Source organism: Medicago truncatula, chromosome 8 (genome assembly GCF_003473485.1).
Source record: "Medicago truncatula cultivar Jemalong A17 chromosome 8, MtrunA17r5.0-ANR, whole genome shotgun sequence".
Lineage (NCBI taxonomy): Eukaryota > Viridiplantae > Streptophyta > Magnoliopsida > Fabales > Fabaceae > Medicago > Medicago truncatula.
In genome coordinates, this window is record NC_053049.1 from 48,009,135 (window position 1) to 48,030,950 (window position 21,816).

General features: G+C 33.8%; 3 protein-coding genes across 12 annotated transcripts; 1 reads left to right on the top strand and 2 right to left on the bottom strand.

Annotated features, from left to right (window-relative positions):
- Positions 1–11: 11 nt before the first annotated feature.
- Positions 12–7,696, top strand: LOC11409618 (kinesin-like protein KIN-14C). 7 transcript variants are annotated; one of them, XM_024773376.2, is made up of 22 exons: positions 12–89; positions 754–970; positions 1,066–1,223; positions 1,330–1,440; positions 1,577–1,799; positions 2,233–2,360; positions 2,491–2,574; positions 2,687–2,764; positions 2,852–2,944; positions 3,027–3,089; positions 3,200–3,538; positions 3,622–3,703; positions 3,798–3,893; positions 3,975–4,151; positions 4,332–4,438; positions 4,532–4,710; positions 4,802–4,966; positions 5,041–5,294; positions 5,392–5,546; positions 5,657–6,684; positions 6,810–6,907; positions 7,295–7,696. In XM_024773376.2, exons 2-22 carry the CDS (start codon positions 853–855, stop codon positions 7,348–7,350), a joined length of 3,792 nt encoding a protein of 1,263 aa, XP_024629144.1. In that variant the 5' UTR covers positions 12–89; positions 754–852; the 3' UTR covers positions 7,351–7,696. The 7 variants fall into 7 exon arrangements, with proteins under 7 accessions (XP_024629144.1, XP_024629143.1, XP_024629145.1 ...); XM_024773375.2 differs by lacking the exon at positions 12–89 and having other exon boundaries at positions 335–970; XM_024773377.2 differs by lacking the exon at positions 12–89 and having other exon boundaries at positions 335–970; positions 3,042–3,089.
- A 2,535-nt stretch (positions 7,697–10,231) lies between these two features.
- LOC11406559 (uncharacterized) lies at positions 10,232–11,963 on the bottom strand. 3 transcript variants are annotated; one of them, XM_003630803.4, is made up of 4 exons: positions 11,810–11,963; positions 11,364–11,500; positions 11,218–11,281; positions 10,232–10,932 (listed from the first exon to the last, which is right to left on the bottom strand). In XM_003630803.4, the coding sequence occupies exons 2-4, from the start codon at positions 11,498–11,500 to the stop codon at positions 10,642–10,644; spliced, it is 492 nt and encodes a 163-aa protein (XP_003630851.2). In that variant the 5' UTR covers positions 11,810–11,963; the 3' UTR covers positions 10,232–10,641. The 3 variants fall into 3 exon arrangements, with proteins under 3 accessions (XP_003630851.2, XP_039684888.1, XP_003630852.2); XM_039828954.1 differs by having other exon boundaries at positions 11,376–11,540; positions 11,810–11,955; XM_003630804.4 differs by having other exon boundaries at positions 11,364–11,540; positions 11,810–11,948.
- A 5,138-nt stretch (positions 11,964–17,101) lies between these two features.
- LOC11406028 (elongation factor G-1, mitochondrial) lies at positions 17,102–21,693 on the bottom strand. Of its 2 annotated transcripts, none has more exons than XM_024773366.2 (2): positions 17,934–21,693; positions 17,102–17,720 (listed from the first exon to the last, which is right to left on the bottom strand). In XM_024773366.2, exon 1 carries the CDS (start codon positions 21,106–21,108, stop codon positions 20,173–20,175), a length of 936 nt encoding a protein of 311 aa, XP_024629134.1. In that variant the 5' UTR covers positions 21,109–21,693; the 3' UTR covers positions 17,102–17,720; positions 17,934–20,172. The 2 variants fall into 2 exon arrangements, with proteins under 2 accessions (XP_024629134.1, XP_024629133.1); XM_024773365.2 differs by having other exon boundaries at positions 17,102–17,751.
- Between the last annotated feature and the right edge of the window lie 123 nt (positions 21,694–21,816).

The window sequence follows — 21,816 nt, forward strand, 5'->3', positions numbered from 1 at the left end:
TTACGTACAAAATCTTATGGATGCCATGTTTTCTTGATTCTCCTTAATCTCCCCAACTACCATTCTTCATTCTACGTCAACATTCCCAGGTTTTAATGTTTTTATTTTTTTTATTTTTATCATTCTTTAGATTCTTTTCTTTTTATGTTTTCCTTTATTTTGTTTGAGGGATATTTTAATTTTAATAATGTAACATTCTTCAAACGTAGACAAGTCAAATTTCAACATGAATGTTTTGTTCCTTCCTGGTAATTTGAATATTCATTTAGAATATTTTATAAATAAATTGCATGCAAACAAAATAGTCCTCTTTACCCCGGAAATTTCTATGACCCGTTTTTCAAGTTTTATTCTTTTGGACGTTTCTTTTGTTTTTGTCACAAAACATTGATCAATTACGTTACAATACAAAAATTGTACATTTTCTGTTCTTAAGGGTTCTTTGTTTAATCTTCTTTAGCTATCTAGTCCTTCCTTACTTGCTAATCTGACATGGATGGCTTCTTTAACCAATGAAAGGAATTGAGATTAAAAAAAAAGTTTTTGTTGGTGGTAACTGCATGTTGGTGATTATGAGTACTGTCGAATAGCAGTTATAGCGTAGCGGATTTTGACCTAGTCGATATTGTTTTATGATACGCTATTTAGTACAGAGTGTTGTCAAATAGGGCTTCTAACTGTTGCGTAGCATAGTTTGAACATACACAATTGAAGAAACTGATTCAGAGTACCGTGAATTGATATGAATTTCAGGCTTTGAAGAGTTCTTTGGGTGATATGACACAAAGGGAATTTCTTTGAAATGTATCTTTGTGGAAATCTTAGGTTGCTTGTCCCACTAGGAACCTAGTAATGAATCCCCCATCTGGTATAAAGATTACAGTACCCAGAGAATTGGGTAGTCCAAAGGACATTTTCAATGGAATTGATAGAGTTGGGCATGTAGTAAACACTCAATGTGAGGTGGAAGGTATGGAGATCATTGGACTTAAACTCTCTTTGTAATTTGCATGTTATTCATTTATGTGTTGAATTTGAATTAATCTTCTTTATGAATATTTTCAGCTAAACATCGATCGGTTTTGGTTCAATGGTTAAATAGTCTTCTTCCTTCATTGGACTTCTCAACAAATGTCACAGATGGTGAATTAAGAGCATGCTTGAGCAGTGGTACAGTTTTGTGCCAGATACTAAACAAACTACGACCTGGTCCCGTAACTATGGTAATACTTTCTTAACTTTCAGAGTTTCAGTTAACTTCAGCAATAAATTTGACAATTTTACTTTCAGAATTCAGGTATACCTTTCAATCTGGATTATTTTTTGTAGGTCAGTGAATCTGATCATTCTCTGCCATCACAATCAGAAAATGTTAAAACATTTCTGAAAGCTTTGGATGGATTGGGATTGCCAAGGTTTGAAATATCAGACCTAGAGAAGGTATAAGATACCTAGCATCTATTTTTTTGTACCGTGATTTTATGCATAGCATTATTGTATCTGTTGATAATTTAAGATCTTCACGAGCTTATTGCACGCTCCTTGTTGGGTTGCCACTGTCTCTTTTGTTGTTTAGGGATCTATGAAGCCTGTTGTGGATTGTCTTTTAATACTCAGAGCGAAAAGTTTGATGAATTCTTTGGGAGATAATGCTTCTTTAAGTAATTCCAATGCATCAAGCCCTCGTGGGTATGGATCTTCGAGTTTTCATTCTTCCCCACCATTTGGTGTGGACAACAGGAAGCTTACATCTGAGTCAAGGTTTCAACGTGTTATGAGTTTTAGCCCTTCTATGGCGGGTCCGGTGAATTTTATTAAACTCATCCCCTTCTTTCTGTATGTGCTTGTTGTACATAAGGAGATAATAAAATCCAATTTCATAAACACTGTGACATGTTAATGAGAAAACTTATCTAGGATGTATGTAATTTGAATTCCCTAAGCAATGTTATTTGGGAAGTTCTAACTTGTACTATAAAAACTAAACATTTATTTTTGTAAGACACTTTTTCTTTGAACTTTAAATTCTTAATTATATATACGTGTGTGACTATCTTTTTTCATTTAAATCCTTCTTTAGAAGAAGAGAGGAACAGAGGTGGTTATTTTCCCTTTGTGAAGGACATTTGTAGTGCTTGAAAGTTAAACATCTATGTTGATATTCATTAGACCAATTATATTGCGTTCTTGTATTTATAAGTGATTGGTTCTGTTCATTTGAATCTTGTGCAGAACCATCAGCTTCATTAATATACCAGGTTGGTCATAAGTTCCACGAGGTTTTTCAAATTAAACCTGGAAGCTATTCAGATCTTCCTGCCGCAAAAATATCAGAAATGATGAAATCAAACAGTTTAGATGTAAGTTCCTGAATTCAACCTTCAGATACATGTATTCAGATTAAAAAAAAATTGTGTACATGTGTATATAGATATGCGTGTATTCTTTGTTTGATTCATGACTGATTTATTTTATTGCCTGTTGTTGCAGAATGCTCCCACTCAATCGCTATTAAGTGTTGTCAATGGTATTCTTGAAGAAAGCGTCGAGAGAAGAAACGGAGAAATACCTCATGTATGGCTTGCAAATGAAAATACAAGTATATATCCATATGAGTGACTTGCACCTCAAGCTCAAGTAATCCATACAGTTTCATAAATATTGTTTGTTATTTTTGTTTGTTTAGCGGGTGGCATGCTTGTTGAGAAAGGTTTCACAGGAGATCGAACGCCGCATATCGACACAAGCAGAACACATACGAACTGTATGTCCGTTACATTGTTCTTAACATCTATGTAATTTTGCTTTTCTCAGTCAGTTTCCTCATGTCACTTTCTTACACTGTATTCAGCAAAGTAATCTTTTTAAGGCCCGGGAAGAAAAATATCAGTCGAGAATAAGAGTACTCGAGGCACTTGCATCTGGAACTAGAGAAGAGAGTGAGGTATCTCAAAATATCATTGTCTAGTCATATTTTTAAAAGTGGATCCTTATATATTCCTTCAAATTTTGAAAATTGGTACAAGTTCTCTACTTATCAGAGCGAACTTTTGCAACAGATGATTTCTAGCCAGCTTCAACAGTTGAAGGTAATGATTTCATACTTTGCATCATAAGAAATATATTGATATACTATAGACACGGGATAATACAAGAGGCTTTAATTAGATTATTTTCATGTTCCGACTCTTCAATATAGGATGAGAAGGTCACAGAGGAAGAAAAGAAGGAAAATGAAAAAGAAATAATTAGGTTGACGAAAATGCTAGAGGACAAAAATTTGGAAATTTCAGAATTGAAACAAAAACTGGAAGCAACCAAAAAAACATATGAAGCGAAATGCTCACAGTTGGAAGAAGAAACCAGGGATGCTAAAGCAGAATTGAGACAGAAGTCTCAAGAATATGAGTATCGACTCGAAGAACTGAGGAACGCAGTTAAGGAGATTGAGGATTCTTCGGATTCAAAATATCAGGAGTGGAGAGTGAAAGAGAACCAATTGCAGACTGTTATAAATTGTCAATTTAGTTCCCTGCAGGTACACTTAAAAATGTGTCAATGTCAATGTTATAATTGTGGTGCCAAACATTACAATTTTGTGCTTGATTTGCAAACATCCAGAAACTGAAATCATCGTGGGAGTCCATTAAGCAAGATGCTATGAAAGGGAAAACCGTTTATGTAGAGGAGTGTAATCGATTACGTAAGCCTTTGTCGTTAGAATGTCATTTTAGTGCTCCCTTTCATATTCTTCTACCGGGATTTAACCTTTAATCATTTGAATGTAATTTGTTCAGGTGTAAATCTCAAACCACTCATACATGCATCTCAGAACTATCAAGCCGTCCTTGCTGAAAATAAAAAAATGTTTAATGAAGTTCAAGAATTAAAAGGTAGCATTATCCATGTCTTTTTTCTCGCTTTTGTATATTATGTAAGTGTAATATGAATTCACACATTGTTTTATGATACAGGAAATATCAGAGTATTTTGTCGAATTAGACCATTCCTTATAGACAAAAAGGAAAAACAGTCTATTGTAGAAGACATAGGTGAAAGTGATTTGGTTGTGGTAAATCCCTCCAAAGAAGGGAAAGATGTACATCGATCATTTAAGTTCAACAAGATTTTCGGCCCTGCCGCAACTCAAGGTTTATTTATATATTCTATTCCATTTTTGAGATTAGGCTATGGAGAAGTATTCCTTATATCCAGAGATGAAAATTTTGCATCATTATTCATGTGTATCGATATTACAGTTTTTACTTAGTTTTAGTTGTAATGTTTATATTCTGACGTTGTCCCGTGATTCTACTTTGAATGATGCACAGGAGATGTATACGCTGACATTCAACCTTTTGTAAGATCGGTACTCGATGGATATAATGTATGTATATTCGCTTATGGCCAAACCGGGTCCGGAAAAACTTACACAATGGTATAAACCCTCTTGACATATTGATTTTATATTTTTCTTAATGCTATTAAAGAAAGGCCTTATTGTACTGTACAAATTACCTTCTTTTCTCAGACTGGTCCAAATGGAGCAACAAGTGAGAAACTCGGTGTTAATTATCGAGCTCTAAATGACCTCTTCAGAATTTCCACAAGCAGAGGAAGCCTCATAGACTATGAGATTTGGGTTCAAATGGTTGAGATATATAACGAGCAAGTTCGTGACTTGTTATCAACTGAGGAATCTCCAAAGAGATATCCTTTTTTAAAAATATCTTTAGACAATTTTTTTGCATTAACTTTCCCTTATTAGTTTTTTCTTCTCTGGTTTCCTTGATTTGCACACACTTGGGATTTTGACTCAATCTCAATCATACGGTATAGCAGTACCAGATGCTAGCATGTTCCCCGTAAAATCACCTTCAGATGTCATTAAGTTGATGGACATTGGACTTAAAAATAGAGCAATCGGTTCGACTGCTATGAATGAAAGAAGTAGCCGTTCTCACAGGTTAAATCATTTTTTTCTTTCCCTGAAATGAAAGCTTTTTATTATGATGACATGTATAAACTTTACGTGCACAGTGTGGTCTCAATTCATGTTCGTGGAAAGGATTTCAAGTCTGGTTCTACTATGCATGGTAATCTTCATTTGGTAGATTTGGCCGGAAGTGAAAGAGTAGATCGATCTGATGTAACCGGGGATAGACTTAAGGAAGCACAACATATAAACAAATCACTTTCTGCCCTCGGAGATGTAATCTTTGCCCTTTCTCAAAAGAGTCCCCATGTACCATATAGAAACAGCAAGCTTACTCAACTTCTGCAAACGTCTCTTGGTAAATCAATGTTCATCTGCTTAACTTTCGGTTTAGAATCTCTTTCAAGCTTCTACTAGATTTTGATTGGAATATTGTCTTTGATTTTACTGCACAGGCGGTCAAGCAAAGACTCTCATGTTTGTCCAGATTAACTCGGACGTCAGTTCGTATTCTGAAACTTTGAGTACTTTAAAGTTTGCTGAGAGAGTTTCCTCAGTTGAACTAGGAGCTGCACGAAATAACAAGGAGACGAGAGAATTATCTGAACAGGTAATTTACCTTGTTCATGTAAATTGAATACGTCGGTGTGGTTATGCGGTGTGCTTTTCTTTTGTTTCATGTACTCTGACAAGTATTTTCTACTTTGTCTTACTTTGAAGGTGACTTCTATGAAGAACACTATTTTGAAAAAAGATGAGGAGATTGAAAGGCTTAAATCACTGAACGCATCCATTGGTGGTATTTCTAAGCAAATTCAAAAAGTATCAAGTGGAAGTTTTAAGCACCTTGTTGAAGGTGATATCAAACAACAAATGGATGACCATAAAACTGAGTATCTCCGTTCGCCTGAAAAGGCTAGGCGAGTAACTCAAGGAGTCTCAGCTACAGATTTTCAACAAAAATCAAGTGATTTTTCTGACAACAAGGAGTCTCGGCTTAAATCACTGAACAAGTCCGTCAGTGGTATTTCTAAGCAAATTCAAAAAGTATCAAGTGGAAGTTTTAAGCACCTTGTTGAAGGTGATATCAAACAACAAATGGATGACCATAAAACTGAGTATTTCCGTTCGCCTGAAAAGGCTAGGCGAGTAACTCAAGGAGTCTCAGCTACAGATTTTCAACAAAAATCAAGTGATTTTTCTGACAACAAGGAGTCTCGGCTTAAATCACTGAACAAGTCCGTTAGTGGTATTTCTAAGCACATTCAAAAAGTATCAAGTGGAAGTTTTAAGCACCTTGTTGAAGGTGATATCAAACAACGAATGGATGACCATAAAACTGAGTTTCTCCGTTCGCCTGAAAAAGCTAGGCAAGTAACTCGAGGAGTCTCGGCTACAGATTTTCAACAAAAATCAAGTGATTTTTCTGACAACAAGGAGTCTCGGCTTAAATCATTGAACAAGTCCGTCAGTGGTATTTCTAAGCAAATTCAAAAAGTATCAAGTGGAAGTTTTAAGCACCTTGTTGAAGGTGATACCAAACAACGAATGGATGACCATAAAACTGAGTTTCTCCATTCGCCTGAAAAGGCTAGGCGAGTAACTCAAGGAGTCTCAGCTACATATTTTCAACAAAGATCAAGTGATTTTTCTGACAACAATAGTCTTGCTCTCGGCACAGAAACTGATGGTTCTTCTGATAGTTCCAGTATGAGTGAAGCCAAAAAGACTTCAGATAAGTCGAAGACGTGAGTAGTGCTTATGCTATTACAGCATATTTGCAGAGGAACAACATATGCATCGCTTAGAAGTCAAGTCTAAAATTAATGTATATGTGATATTTATGGTTAAAATTTTGATCTGTGTTTTGCAGGTCCAAAGTAATATCCAGAACTGTTCAAGCGGTAAGGAAATTTGGCCGAATCTCATCTACCACAGCTGTAGCAAAGGACCCCTCAAAGAAATCATCAGGTATATGCAAGTTAAAATGAAATTCTCTCGATTTATGCTGTATCTGTTATCCTTGCTCAGAGGTCATGCTATTCTTCACTTTGCTTTTAGTAGAGCATATGAATATTATACTAACCATGAATTTAACTCCTCTAAAGGAACAGATATTATACTAACAATGAATTTAACTCCTCTAAAGGAAAATATATCTGTAGTTAATGAATCATCGGTTAGTATTTAATTCGCATACATAACAAATTATAAATAGATTCAAATATCAACTGATGGTTCTCATCAATGATTCAAATATCTTAAAGTGATAATTTACTATATAGGTGTCAAACTAAGTAATCATTAACTTCTTAAAATGTTTAGATTTTTCAACTTTCTTCACAAATTTAATTTCAGGTACCATAAAAAGCCCCAGTATTGGCACACCTAAAGCTCCAAAACGGTGGCAGTAAAATAGGAGGCAGTACTTGTAGCTACAATTAAATTGCATAGTCTTCAAAATTTGGCACGTGCTATGTAAATAGGGATTCAGATTCCATGCAGCAACTGCGAGAGGGAGTTACTAATCTTGATTGTTCGAACTCAAATCAATGATGAAGATTATTTGAAGATATGTTGGTGAAGGTGTGTAATGTATGTCAGCCGATCTCAAATCGATTGTCGAGATCAATTAATGTGTATAACTGTGTCTTTTTTACTGCACTGAATCCAGATTCATGTAAATATAATAAAGTCATTGGTATGTTGGAACTTCTAATACTTGAATTCTTAGTCACATTGGTGACATTTTGTGGATAATATTGTAACATATTTTGTATTCATAATCATATGAAAAGAAAAACAAATTTTATAACAGAAGTTCAACAAATCGATGTGCTCAAGGTAGTGCTGAACTGTAAGAGCTTGGGCCAAAAGCTTAAGAGAATCTGTACTTAGCTTAATGTTTATCAATAATATCAATGAGGTCAATGACATTTTTTAAAATAATAATCATACACAGAGACTTATTTATCTATTTGTGACTCATTTTATTAAAGTTGTAGGATCATTTTTTTTAATTCAATTGGGCTAATATCACAATTTATAATTAAATTTTATAAAACTTCAAAAGAAAATGATGGTGTGTGCAAGAGTTCTTAAACTAGTATTGTACCAACATGTTAAAAGTTAATTTTTAATTGATACTTTGATGTGAACCAAGAGATATGACTGCCACACTTATTACCTCAGAAAAAGTTAGAAGACATCTTTACCATGAATAACAGTTATTTTGTACAATCACATTCATTTTCTAATTCACAGGAAAGTTCATATCTCCAACAGTACAAATGATTTTAAGCTAGTAAATAAGTGTATTGAACATCAAGATTCAGCTGCAACGATTAATTTACAACTTGTGAACTCCAATTTTGGTTTCAGATGAAGAAATAAACCATCATTGAAGCAACCACAATAGTAGTGTCTTTATCAAAGTCTGTTTACATGTGACTTTGAAAGATAACAATCAATTTGTACTCTAGATTAGTACTCAATTTAGTCTCTAAACCTATATAAATATAATAATAAGTAGTCATTAAACTATCTAAAATCCATCAATTTAGTTTCTACTGCTAAGATATTGGAGATTAAATTTACGAATTTCCGTATACTTTAACAAATGAGTTAGTGTTGTATTGTTGGTCACAACAATCAAAACAATGTCATGGGAATTTGCATCTTATACATAATGCAAACTCGCAAGTTGTGATTCACGTCATTAGATTTAACAGAAGAAACATGTTTGACGATTTACAATTTAATCGATGTATTTATCTTTTCTCATATTTTAAAGCCCCAATTTTATTATTTTTTATTTTAACATAATATACTACATGTTGTTTCCTGTTATTTCCGCCAAAGTGAGTCAGCAACCGCCGCTTTGATCCACCAGCCAGCCAGTATGTAAAGAGTATGATGTTATCAGTGAGATTCTTTCCTTTTTCAAAATGAAATGCGTCTGTAAATCGTGGAATTCTATTATTTCTGATCCTAAATTTGTTAAACTTCACCTTAACCTTTTTAGTATTGACATTGACACTATAAGTAGTTGAGGAGGGGTAATTGGTAAATGGTGATATGGAAAACCTGTTCTTAGTTGATGTTGTCCTGATGGACTTATCAAATGCTAATAAAAGTCTTAGATGATATAGTGGTTTAGTTGGTTTGTGTAATGCCTGTTAGCTAAATTCATTAGCGGATTATTAGCTATTTATGCCTCTTCTTTTGTTAACGAGTGAGTGTTCGAGACATTCTCCAAGAATTTCAAAAAAATACTTCAAATTTCAATGCATATGATATACAAATTTTCATAAAAAATTACCATTTAAGTTCTTAAAGAGTGCTCTAAAACACTCATTATCAATTCCCTTGTGTGAATAATGAATTAGCTTTCATATTTGAGTTGCTCTGATATAAGGAAAAGACAGACATATGTTGTCCCATGAAACATGAGAAGCTGTGTCACTAGATATTGATACATTTTACTCAAAACTTGGTAATAATAATAATAGAAGAATGAGAAATGGGAAAACTAAAACAAACAAAATTAACACAATGTAAGAACGAACGTGCTGTAACTAAAACTGGAATTAACCGTTTCTTGTACTTTTTTATTTGAGGGGCTGTCTTGTACTTGATGCAATTTAGTCCTTAAGTTAAGTCCTTTTCCTAATTATAGCTTTTCACGTTGCAACCGGCAAGTGCAAGTGGCTGCTATTTATGTCACAATTTGGCATTGCAGGCCAACTTGTCTGCTACTGAGTGTTATATGCTGTGAATGAAAAAGCCTTACGCAACTTCGCATCTCAACTTCACATGGTCCCATTAATCAATAATAATAATAATAATAATATATCATGTTACAAGATCAACCACCAACACATTTTGTGTTCTCCTCCACACTCTCTCCTTCACATGCATTTCAGACATTGCTGACTCATCATCTCATCTTCAACTCACTTTATTTTATACCCTTTCACATCACCAAAAATACTCTAATCCTCTTTTTCAAACAATTCAATCAACCACATAAAATTAAAATTAAAGTAAAATACAAACAAAGACCAAGCCCCCCTCAAATCTTACCACAAAATACGCTTTGATGCTTCCTAAGATCCACCTAAACCAATAGAATTTATTTTTATTTATTTTTTATTTCCTTATGTCTTTCTCTTTAGAACACAATCATGGAACACTAATAAACAATCAAACATCATAGATTTTTTTTGAGTGGTGGAATACATTTTATACAGAAACTTGTCTTTGAGATTATCAAATCAAATAGGCAACACCACCTTCAAAAAGGGCATCCACAAAAACAGATGATGGTAATAATACTAATATAATGTACAAAATTCCAAACATTTATCCTCAATTTCCTCCAGATTACAATTACATGGGAAGAATATGAGTGACAAACACATAACAACTTTAAACTCTCCACAAAACCTAATAACAAGACAGAAGAAAGTGGCTATTTTTTGCCTTGTTCTTTACCCTGCCTTGTCCTATTTTATTGATGACTGACGCCAAACTCATTCATGAGCAACAACTTGAACATCGCAGCTATTTACATCATACAGTAACTCTAACAACAGTGAATTATTAAGATTAGATCCTCTTTCCAAAGGAAACAAAAAAACTCCTCTGCTGATTCTTGGTATTGAGTTCTCTCTATTATCTATTATCTGTTCTTCAAAATTGCATTAGGCAACAGCAGAGATACTACAGTTGCTCCTCCTATCTCTTCTAAGACAGTCAAAACCTTCAATCCTAACAGCAGCTGGGGTGTTGCCGAATTTCATCGGAACTCCACATCCTCGAGCCGATGGCGAAGGCGACGCCACCATGGTAAATGGACTACTAAAATTCCCATTACCAAATTGCTCATCTTGGATTACAGGGTTAGAGGCCCTGCTTGGTGGAGATCCAATGAAATATGGAGGCGACGATGCCAACAAATTAGCCGCTGCCGATCTCTCTGGATAGCAACTTGCCTGTAAACAAATCAAATAAAATACGAACTATTAGGATAGACTCTTTAAAAAAGATAAAATTCATAGACTTTGATAATATAAATTATCACCAAAATTTGAGTATCAAAAGATATCAACATGAACTATTAGGCAAAATTTGAGTTATCACAAGAAATCAACATAATTTATGTATACTAATTTGTTTCATAGGAAAATATTAGCAGTAAGATAAATATGAAGATTGCATAAAAAGTAAAACACACACACATGTATATAAAGGATGTGAAAATTGATATAGGAATTAACCTTGGGATGGATGATTTCAAGAAGTTCTGCCCCAACTCCTGAATCTTCAATTTCAGATTGGTAGCTGATTTTCAAGAAACAAAATAGTAAGAAAGACATGATTTTTATTTAAAAAAATAAAAATAAAAAAAAAATAAGAAAAGTACCTAATGGGGCACCTCAAGGGTCTGATATGGTTGTTGATGGAAGATTGATGATGGTTTGATAGACCCAACCTACGTGGCTTAGGACAAACCACTGGTTCCATCCTCACCTCCTCATAGCTACTTGTCATTGTGTTCATCTGTGGATATCCATAGTAGCAATTCATCTTCACTTCAGATCTTAACAAACACACAATTCTTTGGTTTGGTAATTGAAATCAGACCAATAAAATCATAATTAATTTTTTTGATTTTGACCCACCTTGTTAAACCCTTTTCAACAGTTGAAAAAATATGAATTAACGCTTCAAAATTTAAAACTTTTTTCAACTACACATACACAAGTAGTTAAATTAAAAATTTATGAGACTCATGCTATGTTATAAAGTGTGTGCAAAGTACAAACACATAGATAATAAAAAAAAAAAAAACAGAGAGATAGAGTTTACCTAAGAAAGAAGAAAGGAGAGGTTGAAAGAGAAAGAGGATAGTTGGGTGCTTGGTGGGTATTCATAGTCATAGATAGAGGAAGAAGAATATGCTACAGTGAGTACATAGTAAGTGATGTAAGACCGCACTTGTTGTGTTGAGATCTGATGAGATTCTTATGAGTCAACGTCTGATCAACACGTTGAAGTGAATTGTGATTGGTCCTTTCCTTTGTCTGTTTATATGATTTCTCCCTTTTACCCTTTTCAGAGTCAGAGTGACACTCTGTCAAAAACCATCGTGTTCGTGTCGTTGCATGCTTCATAACGTGAAGCTATTTATTGTGCCTCAAACTGCGACACTATTCAATTTTTGAAATGTTAACATTAATCTCTCTTTTCCTCCGTTGTTTAATTTTTAAAATGTTAACTAATGTTCATGTTCATGGGACACTTATTAATGAATTATAAAAGAAAAAAAAAAGTTTTTTAATATAAAATTGGACTTTTCTTTTTACTTTTAGTTTGTTAACTAGTATTTTGGGTGCATCAAATAACAGACCCTTTAATTTTAAGCATTATTATTTTTCTTTTTACATAAATTAAAATAACTTACTAATATATATTAAAAAGAGGTTTATATTTGGAGACAAATTTTTAGTCAAAAGTGTGTTTAAATATATCGACGGAGGGAGGGAGTAGGAACATAAACTATCTAATAATAATAGACAATGGTTAACTAACTAAACCATATAGACTTAACTAAATTAGGGGTTAAAAACAGTAATAGACTCAGTTGTACTCTCTGCAACAAAAACAAAAATTGAGACAAAAAAAACATAAACATAAATATGAAAAAGATTAATGAATCTTCAAGTTCAAACGAGATCACTAAAATTGGCTGAAATTATTTGGAAAACTAAAAGTTGCTGAATTTTTTTTGAGAAACTTAAAACGAAATTTGAGATTTTTAATGGAAGCAAAAAATTATTTCACCCTAATTAGAATATATGCGGTAATGACCATCATCGAGTGAAGGTGGAATTGTCGATATAAGGTAGGGGTTTGATTTTGGATAAGACATGGTAAAGAAATATGTGTGCGCGCGCGAAAAGTTGTTGCTTTTTGTCTATAATCAAGTAATAGAATAATTAATCACATCTTATTAAAATATTTTACTTTATATGATCAAGACAATAGGATAGATAAAATCCTTAAGGGTTAATGGTGCTTTACTCCTGTAATATAGGTCATTTTTTATTTTTCTCTGTAAAATATTTTTTTTGATTCTGCAAAAAAAAAAAAATCGTTTTTTTATGACCTATATTACAGGGGTAAAGCACCATTAACCCAAACCTTAACTGGTAACGTAGAAAATGCATGCTTTTAAGAACTATATGCATGTTTGGGTAATGCCTATTCCATACTCATACTGTAAGAATTGCCTATTCCATACTCATACTGTAAGAATTAAAGGATGAATTATCCCAAATAGGCAGTGAACAATTAAGGGTAATTAATGCCTATTACATACTAGAAAATGTATTCTTTTAAGAATCATAGGCAGTGAAGAACAACAGAAGAAGAAGAAGCATTGGTTTAACAGAGGAAGAAGAAGAATAGGACTAAGAATCAAAGGAGAAGAAGAAGAAGCTCCAGCCTCCAGGTATGTTTTGTCAGACAATTCCAAAATGTGATTTATATAACTTCATTCTTCTACTGCTTTTGCAAATTATGTTCTTCAATTTAGAGGTAGACTTTGTTTTATAGGAGTCATGTAATTTTTTGTGAGGAGGGTTGAAAGGGTCAAATTTATGTCATTGTAAAAGTTAAATAGTTTTGATGCTCCTTGTGTTATTATGGTCTGAGAAAAAAAAAACAAATTTGGAACTGATTCTATCGTTAAAATGTGAATTGATAGTCCTGATTAAAATTCTAGAAATTATGTCATGTGTAACTCTTGCTAATTAAATCAAGAGTATTTAGATGAAAACATAGTATGAGATGATCCTTTAAATCTAATATTTTATGTTTCATGGTGATGATGTCTTGATAATTTTTTATGATTTTTCTGTATTTGATTGCTAATGAATTTACATAACTAGGAGAAGTGTGTTTGAGGGTGCAATACCTATTCATCGACTGAATTATTAATTATTTTTTTACAAAAACAAAATGATATTCATTCATTTAAATTGAGAGATTACATTATTCAACAATGCTAAAAACGTAAAGGATGAATCTGCAAACAAAATCACAGCATCCAAGTTAATAGCATATAACGGCATAATGCCTACAAAAATATATGATGAAATTAAAGTGACCGGAATATCCATTGCCTCCGGATCTGCAACGTTGACGCCCAAATCTTTGATTGAACAATCGATCTTTCAAAATGAATCAAATGAACACCGTACGAAGACGGGAAATCAAATAACGTCGCACAAGACGACGAACAACAAATCACCATACTTAGATGATGAAATTACAAAGAAAAAAAATCTAGATCTATGTCAAAATCACTTATTTAGATTGAATTAAAGAGAAAAAGATGAAGAGGGGTGATTTCAGGTCAAAAAATGATCCAAAACCACCCCTCAATGAAGAAATTGTAAGAGAAAACCTAGAGAGAGAAAACTAGGGCCGACTTATTGGATTTTGGTCAATATAATTGCCAAAATTAAGAAAATGTCAAAATGATTCATGAAATAAAAAAAAATCAATTACATTAATCAGTTCTTTTAGTTTGGTCAATTTAATGCATTTTTTTTTCTTCAGAGTGTACGTAATGTGGCTGATACTTTCAATTTTAGGGATAAAAAAATGATGTACAAGTCGTCTGTTGATGATGACGACGATGGTGCTCCATCAGGTTGGTAGCTATTGTAAGTTTGTTAGTTTTACTTTAGGTTGCATTCCAAATATATAATATAATTGTATTAGAAGGTATAGAGTTCGTCGAGCTCAATATATAGCTCGTCGAACTCTATATATGGATCGTCTTACGAGGGTGAGAGAGTCAACATATGATTCATCTCACCCCACTCGATTTGGAGAAACTAGTTGTGTGGTGTGTTTGCATGATTTTACAAACACACAAACACTTCTTAGTTTACCATGTGAACATATATTCAGTAAAGAATGTATCTCCACATACATATTTAGATATAAATTGTTTGTTGGAAAAATATTTTGAATTAGTTTTTTTAAATTTTTAAATTAGATAGTTTGTTGGACAAATGTGACACTAGCTGTGTCATGTTTGTATGGAAGATATACATGCCCTGTTTATGCCATTATGTAATACAAAAATCAGAAATGATATTTGGACACATAATTTTAGCCACAATACCGACACTGTATACCATATTTTCCTTCTTTTTTTCTTCTTCTCTTTTTCCCCTTCTTCCTCTCCATCTTCTGCAACTCTCTCTCTCCATCTTCAATTCTCCGCTCTCCTTCTTCTTCTCTTACTCAACTCTGCAACTCACCAGAAAGAATGAATTTTTACTGAGAACCATGATTTCGCTCACGATGTGCCGTCACTACGAGATCAGAGTCGGGTTGTGCGACGGAGGAGGTCGCCGACGTGAACGAATCAGTGACGGCGTGAAGGAGAAAAAGAGGTCGTCGGTGGCGACGACGGTGGTGTGGATCTTAGTGGTGAAGAAGAAGAACGTCGTTGTGAGGCAGAAGAAGAGGCCTCCTCGACACCGTGAGTTCCAGATCTTAACAGATCTGAAGGGGGAAAGACGATGGTGGAGAATGGAGGGTGCAGTGGGGAGGACGGTGGTTGGTGGTGAGGACATGGAGGATGGCAGGAGAGTTAGAGAGAAGACGCAGAGAAGAGAGGAAGAAGGAAGAGGAAAGACTGTGGTATTTTTACAGAATTGCCCTTATTTTTAAGTTTGAAATGTCCAATTTACCCATGATGTCTGTATTGTGTCCAAAATTATGTGTTCAGTTATCATTGCTGTACAAAAATATTATGCAAGGCATCTATAAAAATGGTATTAAGTAAAAATTAGATAGTCATATCTAATCTTCAGTTTGTCACTCCCATTAAGAAGCATTTTCTTAACTAACATGGTATTAAGGTATTATGATGCAAATTATTGAAGAATATTAGTTTTTCTTAAAAACAAAAGGGTTAAGGATGGTATGGTGTGAATAGTAGTAATTTATTTTATATAGTACAGCGCGTTAAATGACGATTAAGTAATTTAGGTTCCCTAAAAAAAATGTAATTTAGGTGATTACTGCAACTAACAAAAAAAAAGTAATTTAAGTAATATAAAGACTAGAACACATAGCGCAGGCACGCTCACGCGTGTGCACTTTCTATTTATACCAATGCTTAATCATCAAAACAATCAAGATTCAAGAAACCTTCGAAATACATTTTAGCCTACATTTTATGTGAATAGTTTTTACAATCTAGCCTATCAATTTTTTTATTAGAAAGGCTCGTTATAACTATGAAATCGCTAAGAACGTGGCTCTGTAGGCTTTGTATATATGTGGTTTTCTTCAGTATTAAGAAAAATAATTGACAGTCAGAGCATTTTAAGCAGTAATAATTTTGGTCAAGAAAAGATTTCTGTTGATGTACTCTTTATTTTATGAGGCACTACTTGTCCTTTTTCATAATCTAACCATTTAAACCGGGTGCCTCTTTGAATTGTGCTTTTTGTGGTGGTGATGTGACGACGAAATTAGTATTAAGAAATTATGTGATTTTGTTTTTTAGGACAAGCTTTCCATTTGAGTTTTACATTAGTATCATCAAATTTTTTTGCATTGGATCTATAATATGGTGGAGAATTCTTGACATCCACTCTTCAAAACTTGTTTATTTGACTGCTTAAGGTAGGCTTGTAAGAATTTAAAAAAATTAGCTTGTTTTTTTTATATAAGACGGATAATGATTTTATTAACTTGATCTCATAGTGAGTTTATGTGTTTTATATTGTAACTTTTTAACTTGTAAACAAATACATCCGTTTGATGCGTGTGCTTCTAATGTGTTGGGGTAATTTTTTGTGCATGAAAGCAAGTATTTGTTAACGCAAGTTGTTAGAGCAATTCATATGTAAAGAACTAAAGATAAAAAACACCACCAGTTCAATAATAAGGAAAACCTTCATGGCCAATTTTTTTAGAGTAAAAGAATTTTATTAAAAAAATAATAAAAGAATGTCCGACTTGTTCAAAAAAAAATAAAAGCATGTCCGACACAACATCAATGTAGACACACTATTCTCAACTTTTATGAACGATTTACACTAGAACAAGGAGCATGTTTCCCGTGAATTTTCTTGGTTAAAAGTTGATGCTTCAACCTTGAGGTTCTCCGTTCGAATTTTTTGCCAATCACAAAAAACATGGATTAATGTGTTTAGACAACCGAAACAATTACAAGGACACAAGTTCTCAAGACCCTATACTAGAAGAGGCTCTCTACAAAATAAACTGAGCCAAAAGACTACTACTAAAACACCCTAAAAGCACACATGAACACCACAAAATGGTGGAGTAGGTTATCCTATCTACCATCCTGCCATCACCCTACCTCTAAATAATCCACACCTTTTACCAAAAATACACACCTACACTAGACACACACAAGAGCACAACACCACCACCATATAATAAGTAACTAGAAGAGATACATCTGCAACAAACCAGTAGCCACTAATTAGGATATGTGTTCCTTAGGTCCTTCTTTTGATCCTTATTGCACTTTTTCAAAGGTAGGAGAATAAGCAATTAAAAAGTTCCAACCCATTAGTACCAAAACACCAAAATAGCTCATCATGCAGAACCACTTGAGACCGAGGCCACATCCACAACAACACAATATCAGTGAGCATACTACTTGAGATTCTTCAGGCTAGTGCACAATGTGTTGCAACTAACACCATCTGTCCATCTGCCATTTCCAATACAAATAGTTCATCATCCTGCAACAAGGAAATCTCACATACATAGAAATTAAGGTAAAAACTAGAATACTCCTCACCATCCACCCCCTTTAATTCAAATATTCAGTACATCAAATCAAAATTATGAACAACTCATACTCTCATGAAGACTTCGTAAAGTGCACATATGCAGTTTCTTTACACTCTAGTCATGGCAATACCTGATTTTTCATTCTTCACTATATTAACACCTAAACAACAGAGGGAGCAGCATCACGAAGGCATTACCAGCACATAGCTGCATAAACTAAGGCCATAAAGCTTGTGTCAATCACACACCAACACCTTATAATGAAAGCAACACTATTGAAGCATCTATGCAGTCTAATTTGGAGCAAATTAACAACACTAGAGCATGGTAAATAATAGATTAGAAGCTAAAAAAATCAATGCTAAATAAACTTAAGCATAATCAATTTCATACACCACCAGATGCTAATCTACCTGCAGAATATTAACACAGAATCATATTAATTCAAGACCAAATACTTAGATACACCTGAACCTCCACTCCCATAATTTCATCAAACACCGAGGAATGACCCATTGCAGCACAATCACAAAATAGGAAACAAAATATAATGCATTGAAATCGTTATTGAATGAGAGGTGAAATATTTTATTAGAGTTTGATTTAACAATTTCATATAAAAAGGTGTATTTAGATTTCACACAATTGGATTTTCAAACATTGGTCTCAATTATCAAAGGCAGATCCTCTAATCAAAATCAAATGACTCGCATTTAACCGCGTGTATTATATGTTAAAATACAATGTTCGAATGTGAGTCATCTAATTTGAACAAAGAGTATGTGATCAATAAAAGCGGCAAATCCATGAAAATTTCAAGGTCCACATGGTGGTGCACTTCGCCAACTTCCTTTCAATGATATTTAGTTTGCAAAATCTTAAGAACGCAAAAACTATAAAATGGAAGGAAAAAAATTAAAATATAGACTGCATAATAAGTAGCAAAAATTATGTGTTTTAATGAGAATTATTCGTGTTTTAAATTAAAAAAAAAATACTAAAATTTAAAATTCGCTGCAACATTGCCCGTGTTCTATTTAGGTGCACCAGTATCAACTCCCTAAACAGTTGCAAAATCACAAATATTTGATATTTCCCTCTAAGATTACCTTCATTCACCAAATAATGATAAAAGCCCAGATCATGCATATATTTTCAGATTAAAACAAAAACTATCCGATATTGAAAACAATGAGTGGTTACCAAGCAAGTAGTTTTGTCAATTGCAGATCACTGAAAATAACGGTTTGTTTGAATTCCGTTAAGCAACAGTGCTATAGCCTATAGCGACGCTATTTCACAATATTTTGTACTAACAGCGTATCTTGGGAAAATAACAATTTTTTTCAAATTCCGTTCTAAAATGGAGCTATAGCGCTGCTATTTAAAAACATTGCAAGCAAGCTGAGACAGATAAAAGCAATCATCAGAATTAGTATTAACAACAAATAACAAAAATAAAAAGAACAAATCTTCATTTGCCTCTAAATTATCTTAATCCCATTTTGCTTTAGTATGGGGACATAATAACCTGGCATTTACACTGACCGTCAAACTTTGAATCGCATAGATATTCTTGACAGCAGAGATAGTATCAATTGTTAAATGCAGACAGAACATGATAAAAAGTACTAGTAACTAATCATCCGTGATCAAATAATTAAGAAAAAAATAAGTTATGAACCAAATCCAAAATAATACAAGTAACAAACCAAAGGCTTATCAGAAAAGGAAAACAAAAGTAACAATCCAAAGAAAGCTAATAAGCCAAACCAACTGGGAAAGTAGGATCCTTTCTTTGAAAACCATTCAAAGCAGTTGAAAATTGCCCTCCAGAATCTTTTGAGACCGAACAAGTAAGAATATTGACAGAGGTCATTGAATATCTAACAGACCCATCAGCAAAAGTATCTCCAGATTCACACTCAGCACCAAACACAGCAACAATTTGTCCAGAGTTATTAACAACAAACAAATAAGAAAAGATAAATATGTTATTTTGCCTCTGTAAGTTGTTTTCCGTTTTTTTATTAGTGTGGGGATCAAGTCTTAACATGACATTTGCACTAAATGTTAAACTTATGAATCACATAGACAATCTTGACGGCAGAGATAGGATCAGGTGTTAAATGCAGAACACAATAAAAAATTTAGTAACTACTAAATAATCAGAGATCAATAATTAAGCAACAAATTCCCCAGAAAAAGTAAATTATATATCCAATCCAATGGTTATGCATAATATTAATATTAATATATAAATAAGCAACAAACCATAGCAAAGCTAACAAGCCAAAGCAACTGGGTAAGTAGGATCACTTCCCTAGAATGAATCCATCCACACCATTTGAAAATTTCTCTCCAGAATCTTATGAGATAGAATAATCAGGAACATCGGCAGAAGTCATTGTATATCTAACAGACCCATCAGTGAAAGTATCTCCAGATTTAAGAATAGCATCTAACACAATAATAATCTCTCCAGCATGAGCTTCATCAACTTCCTCAATCTTATCATCATGTCTCTTAAACAAACGAGGAATCTGAATCTTCTTACCAGTGTTAACATTTGTAATAAAATCACCCTTCTTAATAACACCCTGATAGATTCTTAGATAAGTTACTAATCCATCATTCCTAATCACATTTGTGAAAACCTTTGCAACAAATGGCGCATCAATGCTTCCAGACAATTCAACTTTCTCACCATTCCTATTTTGATCAAGAGCATAATTACTAACATCGATTGGACCCGGCAAATACCTAATTACACCCTCCATAAGTAGTTCTAACCCATCATGTCTCTCATCACAGATAACACCCATGAAAATTGGTACAAATTTCATTGATATAGTTGCCCTACGAATTGCATCATCGAGAACAGATTCTGAAATTTGGCTGCCACCGTGAAAAGCTTCAGAAAGTTTATCATCAACCTCTGAGACGATTTCAATGAGTTCGCTTCTTTTCTTCAACACAAAGGCTTGCATATCTTCAGGTACTTCACTTACTTCTACATGCTTATAATAAGGTGTTTCAGAGCGAAAAAAGTAGGCCTTTAACTTGTTGACAAGATCAAAAAGTCTAACAAACATTTTAAGGCGAAAATAGTAGGCCTTCATCTTGACAAGAACAACAAATCCAAAACACCAATTGTCAAAGTATATTGGAACTTGAATTGCAGCACAACGATGATTAAGCTTAGATATTACTTGATCAAGATTAGATTTTACTTGATCTACTATTTCCCGTTCCCAATTAATGTCTTCGATAAATATAAGCCTTGGAAATTGAAATCTTGTCATTTGTTGATCATTTTCAACACCATCAAAAAAGAGAAAGAACAAGAATTGAACTGTCGAAAATATGTGAAGCTATTTCAGCATCAACAATGGAATCAACTTCGATTAGGGTTATGTTTTTATTGTCTATTTCGCATACAACACGTGGGTCGACGTAGCGCAGTTGGCCTCGACTTTGTTTGGATCGTAGTATTTCCCAGTCCGCCCACATCGTAAGGTCAGGGTCACCGTATCTAGAAAGACAGACGTTGCGCAGATGCTCCACTGAATTGTTGGAGAAGTGACGGAGGTGGAGAGGGAAGGCTGAGAAAGAGAGGAGGCAGAGGAGAGAAGGCGTGGTATGGAGGACCTTGAAAAGAAACGATTCATGGCGGCGGCAAGAAGGGGTTTGATGGAAGGAAGCTGCAGAGTAGTAAGAATGGTGAACGGAGCTTAAACCCTAAAAGTAACATCCATCAACGCCTTCATCGCAATTTCAACAAAAAAGAAGACAAACTACCATTCAATGCAACCGACCGAATCGTTCTCCGAATTCGCAATTTAAAGGGGAAATGATTGAATCATTAGTTTTATAGTGTCCCAAAAGAGGTATAATAACATTTCATTATCATGCCAAATTATAAGTACGATGTGGTTGGTATATAATTAAAATTGGGTTAATAGTGTTTTTCACCCTTGTAATATAGGCCATTTCCGGTTTTCGCCCTTATA

Coding starts and splice junctions, on each gene's coding strand:
- LOC11406028 (XM_024773366.2), bottom strand. CDS start 21,108: ATGACAAGATTTCAATTTCCAAGGCTTATATTTATCGAAGACATTAAT.
- LOC11409618 (XM_024773376.2), top strand. CDS start 853: ATGAATCCCCCATCTGGTATAAAGATTACAGTACCCAGAGAATTGGGT. Junction 3,090..3,199: donor GCCAGCTTCAACAGTTGAAG/GTAATGATTTCA, acceptor TCTTCAATATAG/GATGAGAAGGTCACAGAGGA. Junction 5,295..5,391: donor ACTTCTGCAAACGTCTCTTG/GTAAATCAATGT, acceptor TTTACTGCACAG/GCGGTCAAGCAAAGACTCTC.
- LOC11406559 (XM_003630804.4), bottom strand. CDS start 11,880: ATGACTATGAATACCCACCAAGCACCCAACTATCCTCTTTCTCTTTCA. Junction 11,541..11,809: donor TCTCCTTTCTTCTTTCTTAG/GTAAACTCTATC, acceptor GTGTTTGTTAAG/ATCTGAAGTGAAGATGAATT. Junction 11,282..11,363: donor CCCTTGAGGTGCCCCATTAG/GTACTTTTCTTA, acceptor CTTGAAAATCAG/CTACCAATCTGAAATTGAAG.